Source organism: Hirundo rustica, unplaced genomic scaffold (genome assembly GCF_015227805.2).
Source record: "Hirundo rustica isolate bHirRus1 unplaced genomic scaffold, bHirRus1.pri.v3 scaffold_536_arrow_ctg1, whole genome shotgun sequence".
In the NCBI taxonomy this organism is placed as follows: Eukaryota; Metazoa; Chordata; class Aves; order Passeriformes; family Hirundinidae; genus Hirundo; species Hirundo rustica.
The window spans coordinates 1-15,282 of NW_026690579.1; the positions used below are offsets into that span (position 1 = coordinate 1).

Below are 15,282 nucleotides of genomic sequence, written 5' to 3' on the forward strand. Positions count from 1 at the left end.
TTGAGGCCCCGCCCCCTCAGCCCCGCCCCGGCCCCGCCCTCACCGTGCGCCTGCGGGGGCGGGGCCGGGACGCGCTGCGCCTCCAGCAGTTGGTTGTAGCCGTGGTCGGTGACCTTGAGCACGAAGCGCCCGTCCACCACGCAGTTCCGGGACTTGAGGCGCCCGTGGACGACGCCGCGGTGGTGCAGGTAGCGCACGCCCTGCGGGTAGAGCGCGCGGCCGGAAGCGCCACGTCACCGCGGTCAGCCATCGTCATGGTCAACCATCACCGTGGTCAACCAGCACCATGGTCATCCACCGCCGTGGTCAGCAACGTCGTGGTCAACGATCACCGTGGTCAGCCATTGCCATGGTCAGTCATTGTCATGGTCTACCATCACCGTGGTCAACGATCACCGTGGTCAGCAATGCCACGGTCGACCATTGTCATGGTCGACCATCACCATGGTCAACCACCGCCATGGTCAACCAATGTCATGGTCAACCATTGTCATGGTCTACCATCACCGTGGTCAGCAATGCCGTAGTCAACCATCACCGTGGTCAGCAATGCCACGGTCAGCCATTGTCATGGTCAACCATTGTCTTGATCAGCCAACACCGTGGTCAACCACCATCATGGTCAGCAATACCGTGGTCAACCACAGTCATGGTCAACCATTGTCATGGCCGACCATCACCGTGGTCAGCCACCGCCGTGGTCAGCAACGTCGTGGTCAACGATCACCGTGGTCAGCAATGCCACGGTTGACCATTGTCATGGTCGACCATCACCATGGTCAACCACTGCCATGGTCAACCAATGTCACGGTCAACCATTGTCATGGTCTACCATCACCGTGGTCAGCAATGCCACGGTCAGCCATTGTCATGGTCAGTCATTGCCATGGTCAACCAATGTTGTGGTCAGCAATACCGTGGTCAACCACAGTCATGGTCAACCATTGTCATGGTCTACCATCACCGTGGTCAGCAATGCCACGGTCGACCATTGTCATGGTCGACCATCACCATGGTCAACCACCGCCATGGTCAACCAATGTCATGGTCAACCATTGTCATGGTCTACCATCACCGTGGTCAGCAAAGCCATGGTCAGCAATGCCATGGTCAACCATCACATGGTCAATGACCACCATGGTCAGCAATGCCATGGTCAACCATTGTCATGGTCTACCATCACCGTGGTCAAGCACAGCCGTGGTCAGCAATGCCATGGTCAGCCATTGTCATGGTCTACCATCACCGTGGTCAACCACTGTCGTGGTCAGCAATGCCATGGTCAACCATTGTCATGGTCACCCATCACCATGGTCAATCACCATCGTGGTCAGCAACACCATGGTCAGCCACTGTCATGGTCAACCATCACCGTGGTCAACCACCGCCGTGGTCAGCAAAGCCGTGGTCAGCAATGACACCGTCAGCCATTGTCATGGTCACCACAGCCATGGTCAGCAAAGCCATGGTCAACAACCTAATGGTCAACGATCAGCATCATGGTCAACAACGCCATGGTCAACCACTGTCATGGTTGGCAATGCCATGGTCAACAACCTAATGGTCAACAACGCCATGGTCAACAACCTAATGGTCAACAACGCCATGGTCAACCACTGTCATGGTCGGCAACGCCATGGTCAACAACCTAATGGTCAACAACGCCATGGTCAACCACTGTCACGGTCGGCAACGCCATGGTCAACAACCTAATGGTCAACAACGCCATGGTCAACCACTGTCATGGTCGGCAATGCCATGGTCAGCAGCGCCATGGTCAACAATTGACGTCATGGTCAACAACCAACGCCACGGTCACCATTGCTGTCACCAACCAGCGCCATGGCCACCAACCTCATGGCCACCACCACCCCAATGGCCAATGCCACAGTCACCCCACGGCAACCAACATCTTCATGGCCACCCTATGGGCATCTCATGGCCACCACCGTCACCATGACCACCCCGTGGCCACCACCATGGCCATGGCCACCCCACGGCCACCAGACCTCCAAGGCCACCCCACGGCCACCACCATGACCATGGCCACCCTATGGGCATCTCATGGCCGCCACCATCACCATGACCACCCTGTGGCCACCACCATGGCCATGGCCATTCCACGGCCACCACCATGACCATGGTCACACCATGGCCACCACCATCTTCATGGCCACCCTATGGGCAAATCATGGCCACCACCACCCCCGTGACCACACCATGGCCACCACCACGACCACCAGACCTCCAAGGCCACCCCATGGCCATTTCATGGCCACCACACCCCAATGGCCAACTCCACGGTCGCCCCACGGCAACCACCATCTTCATGGCCACCCTATGGGCATCTCGTGGCCACCACCGTCACCATGACCACCCTGTGGCCACCACCATGGCCATGGCCGCCCCACGGCCATGACCATGACCATGGTCACACCATGGCCACCACCATCTTCATGGCCACCCTATGGGCATCTCATGGCCGCCACCATCACCATGACCACCCTGTGGCCACCACCATGACCATGACCACACCATGGCCACCACCACGACCACCAGACCTCCAAGGCCACCCCATGGCCACCACACCCCAACGGCCAATGCCACGGTCGCCCCATGGCAACCACCATCTTCATGGCCACCCTATGGGCATCTCATGGCCACCACCGTCACCATGACCACCCCGTGGCCACCACCGTGACCATGGCCACCCCGTGGCCACCACCATGACCACACCATGGCCACCACCACGGCCACCAGACCTCCAAGGCCACCCCACGGCCTCCAGGGCCCCGCAATGTCCACCTTGATGAGGTCGATGAGGAGCGAGGACTTGAACATCCAGTCGAGCTTCATGTCCTGGTTGCGCAGCAGGTCCTCCAGGCTGCCGCGCGTGCAGTGCTCCGACACGATGGCGAAGATGCCGCAGTCGTGGAAGAAGCCCAGGAACAGGTTCACGTTCTCGTGACGCAGGTCCCGCAGCTGCAACGGCGGCCCGCAACGTCCCCGTGACCCCGCAGTGTCCCCGTGACCTCTCAATGTCCCCGTGACCTCTCAACGTCCCCGTGACCCCGCGGTGTCCCCGTGACCCCACAACGTCCCCATGACCCCGCGGTGTCCCCGTGACCCCGCAATGTCCCCACAGCCCAGTGATGTTCCCATGGTCCAATGTCATCCGCCATGACCCAACCATGTTCCCCATGACCTCCTCCATGTCCCCGTGACCTCTCAATGTCCCATGACCCCTCAGTGTCCCCAGGACGCCTCGATGTCCCCAAGACCTCTCAACGTCCCCATAACACCATGATGTCCCCATGACCCCTCAGTGACCCACGCCCCCCTGTTGTCCCCATGACCTCTCAGTGACCCACGACCCCTCAATGTCCCATGACGCCTTGATGTCCCCATGACTCCCCGTTGTCCCCAAGACCCCTCGATGTCCCCAAGACCCCTCGATGTCCCCATGACCCCTCAGTGACCCATGACCCTTCAACGTCCCCATGACCCCTCAGTGACCCATGACCCTTCAATGTCCCCTGACCCCGGGCTGTCCCCGTGACATCTCAGTGACCCACACCCCCTGCTGTCCCCCCGTGTCCCTGTGTCCCCGTTGTCCCCTCGATGTCCCCATGACCCCTCAGTGTCCCACGCCCCCCCGTGTCCCCCCCGTGTCCCCCCGTGTCCCCCCGTGTCCCCGTGTCCCCTCGATGTCCCTGTTGTCCCTGCGTGTCCCTCCGTGTCCCCCCGTGTCCCCTCGATGTCCCCGTTGCCCCCTCGATGTCCCCGTGTCCCCCCGTGTCCCCCCGTGTCCCCGTGTCCCCCGTGTCCCCCCGTGTCCCCCCGTGTCCCCCCGTGTCCCCGTGTCCCCCCGTGTCCCCGTGTCCCCGTGTCCCCCCGTGTCCCCCCGTGTCCCCCCGTGTCCCCGTGTCCCCGTTGTCCCCTCGATGTCCCCGTGTCCCCGTGTCCCCCCCATGTCCCCGTGTCCCCCCGTGTCCCCATGTCCCCCCATGTCCCCGTGTCCCCCCGTGTCCCCCCGTGTCCCCTCAATGTCCCCGTGTCCCCGGTGTCCCCCCGTTGTCCCCCCGTGTCCCCCCGTGTCCCCCCGTGTCCCCGTGTCCCCCCGTGTCCCCCCGCTGTCCCCCCATGTCCCTGTGTCCCTGTTGTCCCCATTGTCCCCGTGTCCCCTCAGTGTCCCACGCCCCCCCGTGTCCCCCCGTGTCCCCGTGTCCCCTCACCTTGCAGAAGGTCAGCTTGGTGGCCGGTCTCACCTCCGTGTGCTGATCCCCCGGGAACTTCTTCAGCCACACCCAGTCACCCTGCGGGGGAGGGGCCGGGGAGGGGCGTGAGGCTGCGACCCCGCCCCCCCCAAATAACCCCCCGGGTCACCTGGGGTCACCTGGGGTCACCTGAGACACCTGGGGTCACCTGAGACACCTGAGACACCTGAGACACTTGAGACACCTGGGGTCACCTGGGGTCACCTGGGGTCACCTGGGGTCACCTGAGACACCTGGGTCACCTGAGGTCACCTGAGACACCTGAGGACCCCTGAGACACCTGGGGTCACCTGGGGTCACCTGGGGTCACCTGGGGTCACCTGAGATGCCTGAGACACCTGGGGTCACCTGGGGTCACCTGAGACACCTGAGACACCTGGGGTCACCTGAGACACCTGAGGACCTGGGTTTGGGGGTGCCCCCGGGGTTTTGGGGTGACTCCAGGACTTTGAGGTGACTCCAGGATTTTGGGGTGACTCTGGGGTTTTCGGGGTTACCCCGGGGTTCCGGGGTGACTCCAGAGGTTTCGGGGTGCCCCCGGGGGTTTTGGGGTGACTCCGGAGGTTTGGGGTGACTCCAGGGTTTCGGGGTGACTCCAGGATTTTGGGGTGCCCCCGGGGGTTTCGGGGTGACTCCGGAGGTTTGGGGGTGCCCCCGGGGGTTTTGGGGTGCCCCCGGGGGTTTCGGGGTGACGCCAGGGTTTTGAGGTGACGCCGGGGTTTCGGGGTTACCCCAGGGATTTCAGGGTGACTCCAGAGGTTTCGGGGCGCCCCCGGGGTTTTGGGGTGCCCCCGGGGGTTTGGGGGTGCCCCCGGGTCGGGCTCTTACCTGCGCGGAGGCGACAAGGCCCTGCCGCCTAAAGAGCAGCAGCACGAGGGGCAGGTGGCTGCTGCCCTGCGCCTCCCCCTGCGGGAAAGCAGCTGTCAATCATCGCCCGGGGGCGGGGCCAGCTGTGCGTCATCGCCCGGGGGCGGGGCCAGCTGTCAATCATCGCCCAGAGGCAGTGACTAGCTGTCAATCATCGCCCGGGGGCGGGGATAGGAGCAGCTGTCAATCATCGCCCAGAGGCAGTGACTAGCTGTCAATCATCGCCCGGGGGCGGGGCCAGCTCTCAATCATCGCCCGGGGGCGGGGCCAGCTCTCAATCATCGCCCGGGGGCGGGGCCAGCTGTCAGTCATCGCCCGGGGGCGGGGCCAGCTGTCAGTCATCGCCCGGGGGCGGGGCCAGCTCTCAATCATCGCCCAGAGGCAGTGACTAGCTGTCAATCATCGCCCGGGGGCGGGGATAGGAGCAGCTGTCAATCATCGCCCAGAGGCAGTGACTAGCTGTCAATCATCGCCCGGGGGCGGGGATAGGAGCAGCTGTCAATCATCGCCCAGAGGCAGTGACTAGCTGTCAATCATCGCCCGGGGGCGGGGATAGGAGCAGCTGTCAATCATCGCCAAGGGGGGATGATCAGCTGTCAATCATCGCCCAGAGGCAAGCACCAGCTGTCAATCATTGCATGGGGGTGGGGCCATTATCAGCTGCCAATCATCATTCTGGGGGCAATTTTCAGCTGTCAATCATCGCCTGGGGTCCATTATCAGCTGTCAATCATCATCCTGTGGTCCATTATCAGCTGTCAATCATCGCCTGCGGGCGGTGATCAGCTGTCTATCAATATCTTGGAGTCCATTATCAGCTGTCAATCATCGCCTGGGGTCCCTGATCAGCTGTCAATCATCATCCTGTGGTCCATTATCAGCTGTCAATCATCATCCTGGGGTCCCTGATCAGCTGTCAATCATCATCCTGTGGTCCATTATCAGCTGTCAATCATCGCCTGGGGTCCCTGATCAGCTGTCTATCAATATCCTGGAGTCCATTATCAGCTGTCAATCATCGCCTGGGGTCCATTATCAGCTGTCAATCATCATCCTGGGGTCCCTGATCAGCCGTCAATCATCATCCCGGGGGCCTGGCCCAGCTGTCAATCCTCAGCCGGGGGCGTGGCCTTGTCGCCCCCGCGGGTGGGGGGGGGGGGAGGGGCGGGCCGGGGGGGGTGGGGAGGGGCGGGGGTAGTGGCGGGGGGAGGGGCCGGGGGTCTCACCTCGGCCACGGCCACGTTGGTGGTGTCGGGGCCGGGCGCGGCGCTGCGCACGCTCTTGGCGTCGGCCCCGCTCTGACCGGCCAGGCTGGCGTGGCTGCTGTCCACCTGCGGGGTCACCCGGGGGTCACCCGGGGGTCACCCGGGGGTCAGGTCACCCGGGGGTCACCCGGGGGTCACCCGGGGGTCAGGTCACCCAGGGGTCACTGAGGAGTCAGGTCACTCATGGGGCCAGGTCACCGTGGGGTCAGGTCACCCACGGGGTCGCCGTGGGGTCAGCATGGGGTCACCCATGGGGGCGTTCACGGGGACAGGTCACCGCGGGGTCACTCGTGGGGACAGGTCACCGTGGGTTCCCACCACTTACGGGGACAGAGTGACCCACTGGAGACATGTCACCCACTGGGGACACCAGCCAATGTCCCCCCAATGTCCCCAGTGTCCCCAATGTCCCCATTGTCCCCTCTGTCCCCTCTGTCCCCGATGTCCCCTCTGTCCCCAATGTCCCCACTGTCCCCAATGTCCCCAATGTCCCCATTGTCCCCAATGTCCCCATTGTCCCCAATGTCCCCAATGTCCCCCAGTGTCCCCACTGTCCCCAATGTCCCAATGTCCCCAATGTCCCAATGTCCTCAATGTCCCCGATGTCCCCAATGTCCCCATTGTCCCCAATGTCCCCAATGTCCCCAATGTCCCAATGTCCTCAATGTCCCCAATGTCCCCACTGTCCCCATTGTCCCCACTGTCCCCGATGTCCCCGATGTCCCCAATGTCCCCATTGTCCCCAATGTCCCCGATGTCCCCAATGTCCCCATTGTCCCCGATGTCCCCTCGATGTCCCCTGTCACCTGTTTGCTGCTCTGGGTGTTGATGAAGGTCAGGTCCTCCATGGTCAGGATGATTTTGTCGGGGCCCTTCAGGAGCTGCGCCTGCTGCAGGCGGCGCCTGGGGGACAGCGGGGTGACATTGGGGACAGCGGGGACAGCGGGGTGACATTGGGGACAATGGGGTGACAGTGGGGACAGCAGGGTGACATTGGGGACATTGGGGACAGCGGGGTGACATTGGGGACACTGGGGACATTGGGGACAGCGGGGTGACATTGGGGACACTGGGGACATTGGGGACAGCGGGGTGACATTGGGGACATTGGGGACACTGGGGTGACATTGGGGTGACACTGGTGATGTTGCCCAGCAGTGACACTGGGGTGCCATTGGGGTGACACTGGGGACACTGGGGTGACACTGGTGTGACACTGGGGTGACATTGGTGACACTGGGGTGACACTGGTGACACTGGGGTGACACTGGGGGTGACAGCAGGGTGACATTGGGGTCATTGAGGACATTGGGGACATTGGGGACAATGGGGACACTGGGGACAATGGGGTGACAATGGGGACAGCGGGATGACATTGAGGGACATGGGGGACAGTGGGGACATTGGGGGTGACACTGGGGGTGACACTGGGGGTGACACTGGGGACATTGGGGACAGTGAGGGGACATTGGGGACACTGTGGTGACATTGGGGTGACATTGGTGACACTGGGGTGACACTGGGGTGACACTGGGGACACTGGGGTGACACTGGGGTGACACTGGGGTGACACCGGGGACACTGGGGTGACACTGGGGTGACATTGGGGTGACATTGGGGTGACACAGGTGACACTGGGGTGACACTGGGGACACTGGGGTGACACTGGTGACACAGGGGTGACACCGGGGTGACACTGGTGACATTGGGGTGACACTGGGGTGACACTGGTGACACTGGGGTGACACTGGTGACACTGGTGACACCGGGGTGACACAGGGTGACACTGGGGTGACACTGGGGTGACACCGGGGTGACACAGGGTGACACGGGTGACATTGGGGTGACACTGGGGTGACACCGGGGTGACACAGGGTGACACTGGGGTGACACTGGGGTGACATTGGGGTGACACTGGTGACATTGGGGTGACACTGGGGTGACACCGGGGTGACACAGGGTGACACTGGGGGTGACACTGGGGTGACACTGGGGTGACACTGGGGTGACACTGGTGACACTGGGGACACTGGGGTGACACTGGGGTGACATTGGGGTGACATTGGGGTGACACTGGGGTGACACTGGTGACACTGGGGTGACACTGGGGTGACACAGGGTGACACTGGGGACACTGGGGTGACACTGGGGTGACACTGGGGTGACACTGGTGACACTGGGGTGACACTGGTGACACCGGGGTGACACAGGGTGACACTGGGGACACCGCGGTCACTGACCTGATGTGACAGGCCAGGGCGGCGCCGGCAGCGACGAGCGCGGCGATGAGGAGGAAGAGGAAGAACACGAGGCCGGCGTCCAGCCCTGCGGAGAGACCACGGGAGTGACCAGAGTGACCACGGGAGTGACCAGAGTGACCACGGGAGTGACCACAGTGACCACGGGAGTGACCACAGTGACCAGAGTGACCACGGGAGTGACCAGAGTGACCACGGGAGTGACCACGGGAGTGACCACAGTGACCACGGGAGTGACCACGGGAGTGACCACAGTGACCAGAGTGACCACGGGAGTGACCACAGTGACCACGGGAGTGACCACAGTGACCAGAGTGACCACGGGAGTGACCAGAGTGACCACGGGAGTGACCACGGGAGTGACCACAGTGACCACGGGAGTGACCAGAGTGACCACGGGAGTGACCACAGTGACCAGAGAGACCACGGGAGTGACCACAGTGACCACGGGAGTGACCAGAGTGACCACAGGAGTGACCACAGTGACCAGAGTGACCACGGGAGTGACCACAGTGACCACAGGAGTGACCACAGTGACCAGAGTGACCACGGGAGTGACCACGAGAGTGACCACAGTGACCAGAGTGACCACAGGAGTGACCAGAGTGACCACGGGAGTGACCAGAGTGACCACAGGAGTGACCACAGTGACCAGAGTGACCACGGGAGTGACCACAGGAGTGACCACAGTGACCAGAGTGACCACAGGAGTGACCACAGTGACCAGGAGTGACCACGGGAGTGACCAGAGTGACCACAGGAGTGACCACAGTGACCAGGAGTGACTATGGGAGTGACCACAGTGACCAGAGTGACCACGGGAGTGACCACAGTGACCACGGGACTGACAGGAATGACCAGGGGTGACCCAGGGGTGACCCAAGAGTGACCCAGGGGTGACCAGGAGTGACCAGGGGGTGTGGTCACCTGGTGGAACCGAGGTCACCCAAGTGGCTGCGACACTGGAGGTCACCCGTGGGTGGACACGGGTGGATGGACAGACGGAGGGGTGGACACACGGACACACGGACACACGGACACATGGACACACGGACATACGGACACACGGACACACGGACACACGGACACATGGACACACGGACACACGGACACACGGACACACGGACACATGGACACATGGACACACGGACACATGGACACATGGAGATGGTGGACATGGGTGGATGGATGGATGGATGGATGGATGGATGGATGGATGGACACACGGACACATGGAGATGGTGGACATGGATGGGTGGATGGATGGACATGGTGGACACGGGTGGATGGACAGAGGGAGGGATGGATGGATGGACACATGGACACGGTGGACATGGATGGGTGGACATGGGTGGATGGATGGATGGACAGGCGGACACATGGACACACGGACGTGGTGGACACGGGTGGATGGTCGGGTAGACACACAGATAGCGTGGACAGGGGTGCTGGACCGCAACTGGCCCAGCACCATGGTGACATCACCACCACCACCACGGAGGTGACCAGAACCCCTCCAGAACCATGAGTGACACCACCCCCACGGAGGGAACCACGGCTGGTCCAGAACCACAGGTATCACCACCACCATGGTGATACCACCACCACCACCACCACGGAGGTGACCAGAACTCATCCAGAACCACGGCTGTCACCACCACCACCACGACCATTCCAGCTCCAGGGTGACACCACCACCATGGAGGTGACCAGAACCCCCCCAGAACCACGGGTGTCACCAGCACCATGGTGACACCACCGCCACCACTGAGGTGACCAGAACTCGTCCAGAACCACGGGTGTCACCACCATGGAGGTGATCAGAACTTGTCCAGAACCATGAGTGCCACCACCACCATGGTGACACCACCACCACCGAGGGAACCACGGCTGGTCCAGAACCATGGTGACACCACCACCACCACTGAGGTGACCAGAACTCATCCAGAACCATGAGTGTCACCACCACCACCACGACCATTCCACCACCATGGTAACACCACCACCACGGAGGTAACCAGAACTTGTCCAGAACCATGGTGACACCACCCCCATGGTGACACCACCCCCATGGTGACACCACCCTCACGGAGGTGCCCGGCTCTCATCCAGAACCACGTGTATCACCACCACCATGGTGACACCACCCCCATGGTGACACCACCACCACCACCACGGAGGTGACCAGAACTCATCCAGAACCACGAATGTCACCACCACCATGGTGACACCACCACCACTGAGGGAACCACGGCTGGTCCAGGACCATGGTGACACCACCACCACTGAGGTGACCAGAACTCATCCAGAACCACGGCTGTCACCACCACCACCACTGAGGTGACCAGAACTCATCCAGAACCATGAGTGTCACCACCACCACCATGACCATTCCACCACCATGGTAACACCATCACCACGGAGGTGACCAGAACTTGTCCAGAACCACGGGTGACACCACCACCATGGTGACACCACCACCACAGAGGTGACCAGAACTGGTCTAGAACCACAGGTGTCACCACCACCATTGTGACACCACCCCCATGGAGGGAACCACGGCTGGTCCAGAACCATGAGCATCACCACCATGGTGACACCACCTCCATGGTGACACCACCCCCACGGTGACACCACCCTCAGTGAGGTGCCCAGCTCTCATCCAGAACCATGAGCATCACCACCCCCATGGTGACACCACCACCACCCCCATGGTGACACCACCCCCATGGTGACACCACCACCACCCCCACGGTGACACCACCACCACCCCCACGGTGACACCACCACCACCCCCATGGTGACACCACCACCACGGAGGGAACAACGGCTGGTCCAGAACCATGAGCGTCACCACCCCCATGGTGACACCACCCCCATGGTGACACCACCACCACCCCCACGGTGACACCACCCCCATGGTGACACCACCACCACCCCCATGGTGACACCACCACCACCCCCATGGTGACACCACCACCACCACCATGGTGACACCACCACCACCCCCATGGTGACACCACCCCCATGGTGACACCACCTCCATGGTGACACCACCTCCATGGTGACACCACCACCATGGTGACACCACCCTCACGGAGGTGCCCAGCACTCATCCAGAACCATGGTGACACCACCACCAGGGTGACACCACCACCAGGGAGGTGACCAGAACCCGTCCAGAACCACGGGTATCACCACCCCCATGGTGATACCACCCTCACGGAGGTGCCCGGCTCTCGTCCAGAACCATGAGCATCACCACCTCCATGGTGACACCACCACCACGGAGCGAACCACGGCAGGTCCAGAACCATGAGCATCACCACCCCCACGGTGACACCACCCCCATGGTGACACCACCACCATGGAGGGAACCACGGCTGGTCCAGAACCATGAGCATCACCACCCCCACGGTGACACCACCACCACCCCCATGGTGACACCACCCCCATGGTGACACCACCCCCATGGTGCCACCACCACCACCCCCACGGTGACACCACCCCCAGTGAGGTGCCCAGCTCTCATCCAGAACCATGAGCATCACCACCCCCATGGTGACACCACATCCACCCCCATGGTGACACCACCCCCATGGTGACACCACCCCCATGGTGACACCACCCCCATGGTGCCACCACCACCACCTCCATGGTGACACCATCACCACCCCCATGGTGACACCACCCCCATGGTGACACCACCACCACTGAAGTGACCAGAACCCCTCCAGAACCACGGGTGACACCACCCCCATGGTGACACCACCACCATGGTGACACCACCCTCACGGAGGTGCCCGGCTCTCATCCAGAACCATGGTGACACCACCATGGTGACACCACCACCACCCCCATGGTGACACCACCCCCACGGTGACACCACCCCCACGGTGACACCACCCCCAGCGAGGTGCCCGGCTCTCACCGCCGTTGCAGATGGCGCCCGAGTCGAACCAGCAGCCGGCGTCGGTGTCGGGGCTGGAGCTGTGGGGCCAGTGGGGGCTGTGGCTGCGGTAGCTGAGGCCGCGCGTGCCCGGCTCCAGGCCGTAGACCGCCCACAGGTGGTGGCCTTTGCCGTCCGTGTCCAGCACCACGTAGGGCACCGAGACGTCGCCGTCCTCGTCCACGGTGAAGTTCTGGCAGAAGCCCCGGAGCTGGAAGTCGCGGGCGTGGTCGGCCACGGTGGTGCCCATCACCCAGCGGCCGCTGCGGCGCGTGGCCTCCACCGCCGTGGCCAGGAAGTAGATGGAGTTGTAGATGGTGGTGAAGAGCGGGTGGACCTGGAGGAGGGGACAGGTGGCATGTGGTGGGTGGCCCGGAGCTGTCCGGGGTGGGGGGGTGACGCCGGGGTGGGGAGGGCGGTGGGTGTGGTCGTGGTGGGTTGGCGGCGGTCAACGGAGATGGCCGCGGTCAGTGAAGGTGGGCGTGGTCAGTGAAGATGGCCGTGGTCATCTCCCATTGGCCATGGTCAATGAAGATGGCCATGATCAATGAAGATGGCCGTGGTCAGTGAAGATGGCCACGATCAATGAAGATGGCCGTGGTCATCTCTCATCGGCCATGATCAATGAAGATGGCCATGGTCAATGAAGATGGCCACGATCAATGAAGATGGCCGTGGTCATCTCCCATTGGCCGTAGTCAATGAAGATGGCCGTAGTCAATGAAGATGGCCGTGGTCATCTCCCATTGGCCGTAGTCAATGAAGATGGCCGTGGTCAATGAAGATGGCCGTGGTCATCTCCCATTGGCTGTGGTCAACCAAGACCATTATGGTCATATCTCATTGGCTGTGGTCATCTCCCATTGGCTGTGGTCAACCAAGACCATTATGGTCATATCTCATTGGCCATGGTCATCTCCCATTGGCTGTGGTCATCTCCCATTGGCCGTAGTCAATGAAGATGGCCGTGGTCATCTCTCATCGGCCATGATCAATGAAGATGGCCGTGGTCATCTCCCATTGGCCATGATCAATGAAGATGGCCGTGGTCATCTCTCATCGGCCATGATCAATGAAGATGGCCATGGTCATCTCCCATTGGCCATGGTCAATGAAGATGGCCGTGGTCATCTCCCATTGGCCATGATCAATGAAGATGGCCGTAGTCAATGAAGATGGCCATGGTCAATGAAGATGGCCGTGGTCAGTGAAGATGGCCGTGATCAATGAAGATGGCCATGGTCAATGAAGATGGCCGTGGTCATCTCCCATCGGCCATGGTCAATGAAGATGGCCGTGGTCAATGAAGATGGCCGTGGTCAGTGAAGATGGCCGTGGTCAGTGAAGATGGCCGTGGTCAATGAAGATGGCCGTGGTCAGTGAAGATGGCCGTGGTCATCTCCTATTGGCTGTGGTCAACCAAGACCATTATGGTCATATCTCATTGGCCATGGTTATCTCCCATTGGCTGTGGTCATCTCCCATTGGCTGTGGTCAACCAAGACCATTATGGTCATATCTCATTGGCCATGGTCATCTCCCATTGGCTGTGGTCATCTCCCATTGGCCGTAGTCAATGAAGATGGCCGTGGTCATCTCCCATTGGCCATGATCAATGAAGATGGCCGCGGTCATCTCCCATTGGCCAGGGTCAATAGAAGATGGGTGTGGTCATCTCCTATTGGCTGTGGTCAACCAAGACCATTATGGTCATATCTCATTGGCCATGGTCAATGAAGATGGTCGTGGTCATCTCTCATCGGCCATGGTCAATGAAGATGGCCGTGGTCATCTCCCATTGGCCAGGGTCAATAGAAGATGGGTGTGGTCATCTTCAATTGGTCATGGTCATCTCTGATTGGCCATGGTCAATAAAGACGGCTGTGGTCATCTCTGATTGGTCATGGTCATCTCCCATTGGCCAGGGTCGACAAAGATGGTTGTGGTCAACGCACGATGGCCACAGTCAACTCCCATTGGCCACGGTCATCTGATGCTGGCCATGGTCATCTTGTGTTGGTCATGGTTATCTCCCATTGGCCATGGTCAAGGCAAGATGGCCACGGTCATCTCCCGTTGGCCACGGTCACCTCCATCCTCAGTTGGTGGCCCTGGATATCTCTACCCAACCCTCCAGAGACGCCCCAAATCCCCTGAAGATACCCCAAAACCCCCTCGAGGTGCCCTCAAACCCTCTCAAGATACCCTCAGCCCTCATGAGATGTCCCCAACCCTTTTGAGACACCCTCAAACCCCCTCGAGATGCCCTAAATCCCCTGAAGATACCCCAAAACCCCCTCGAGATGCCCTCAAACCTCCTCAGGACGCCCTCAAACCCCCTCGAGGTGTCCTCAAACCCCCTCAAGATGTCCTCCAACCTCCTTTGAGACACCCCCAAACCCCTCAAGACACCCCCAAACCCCCTCTCGATGCCCTAAATCCCCTGAAGATACCCCAAAACCCCCTTGAGATGCCCTCAAACCCCCTCCAGCCCCACCTCCACGGGGTTGATGTTGGCGGGGACCTCGTAGGCCGCCTTGGCCTCCTCGAGGGCCTCGTGGAAGGAGGCGTCGGGCGAGTCGATGGTGATGGTCAGCACGGCGTCGTAGGCCAGGCGCAGCTTGGTGTTGTTGGCCAGCACCGGGTAGGGCACGCGGCGGTAGGGC

General features: G+C 61.3%; 1 protein-coding gene across 1 annotated transcript; it reads right to left on the reverse strand.

Moving 5' to 3' along the window:
- Positions 1-43: 43 nt before the first annotated feature.
- On the reverse strand, positions 44-15,278 carry LOC120748107 (retinal guanylyl cyclase 1-like; the record flags this gene model as incomplete). The annotated part of the gene is made up of 9 exons (XM_040054185.1): positions 44-200; positions 2,806-2,982; positions 4,236-4,316; positions 5,106-5,171; positions 6,347-6,475; positions 7,216-7,312; positions 8,650-8,734; positions 12,599-12,953; positions 15,114-15,278. Coding segments are annotated over 9 exons (1,312 nt in total), but the record flags the coding sequence as incomplete, so codon positions are not given.
- Positions 15,279-15,282: the final 4 nt, after the last annotated feature.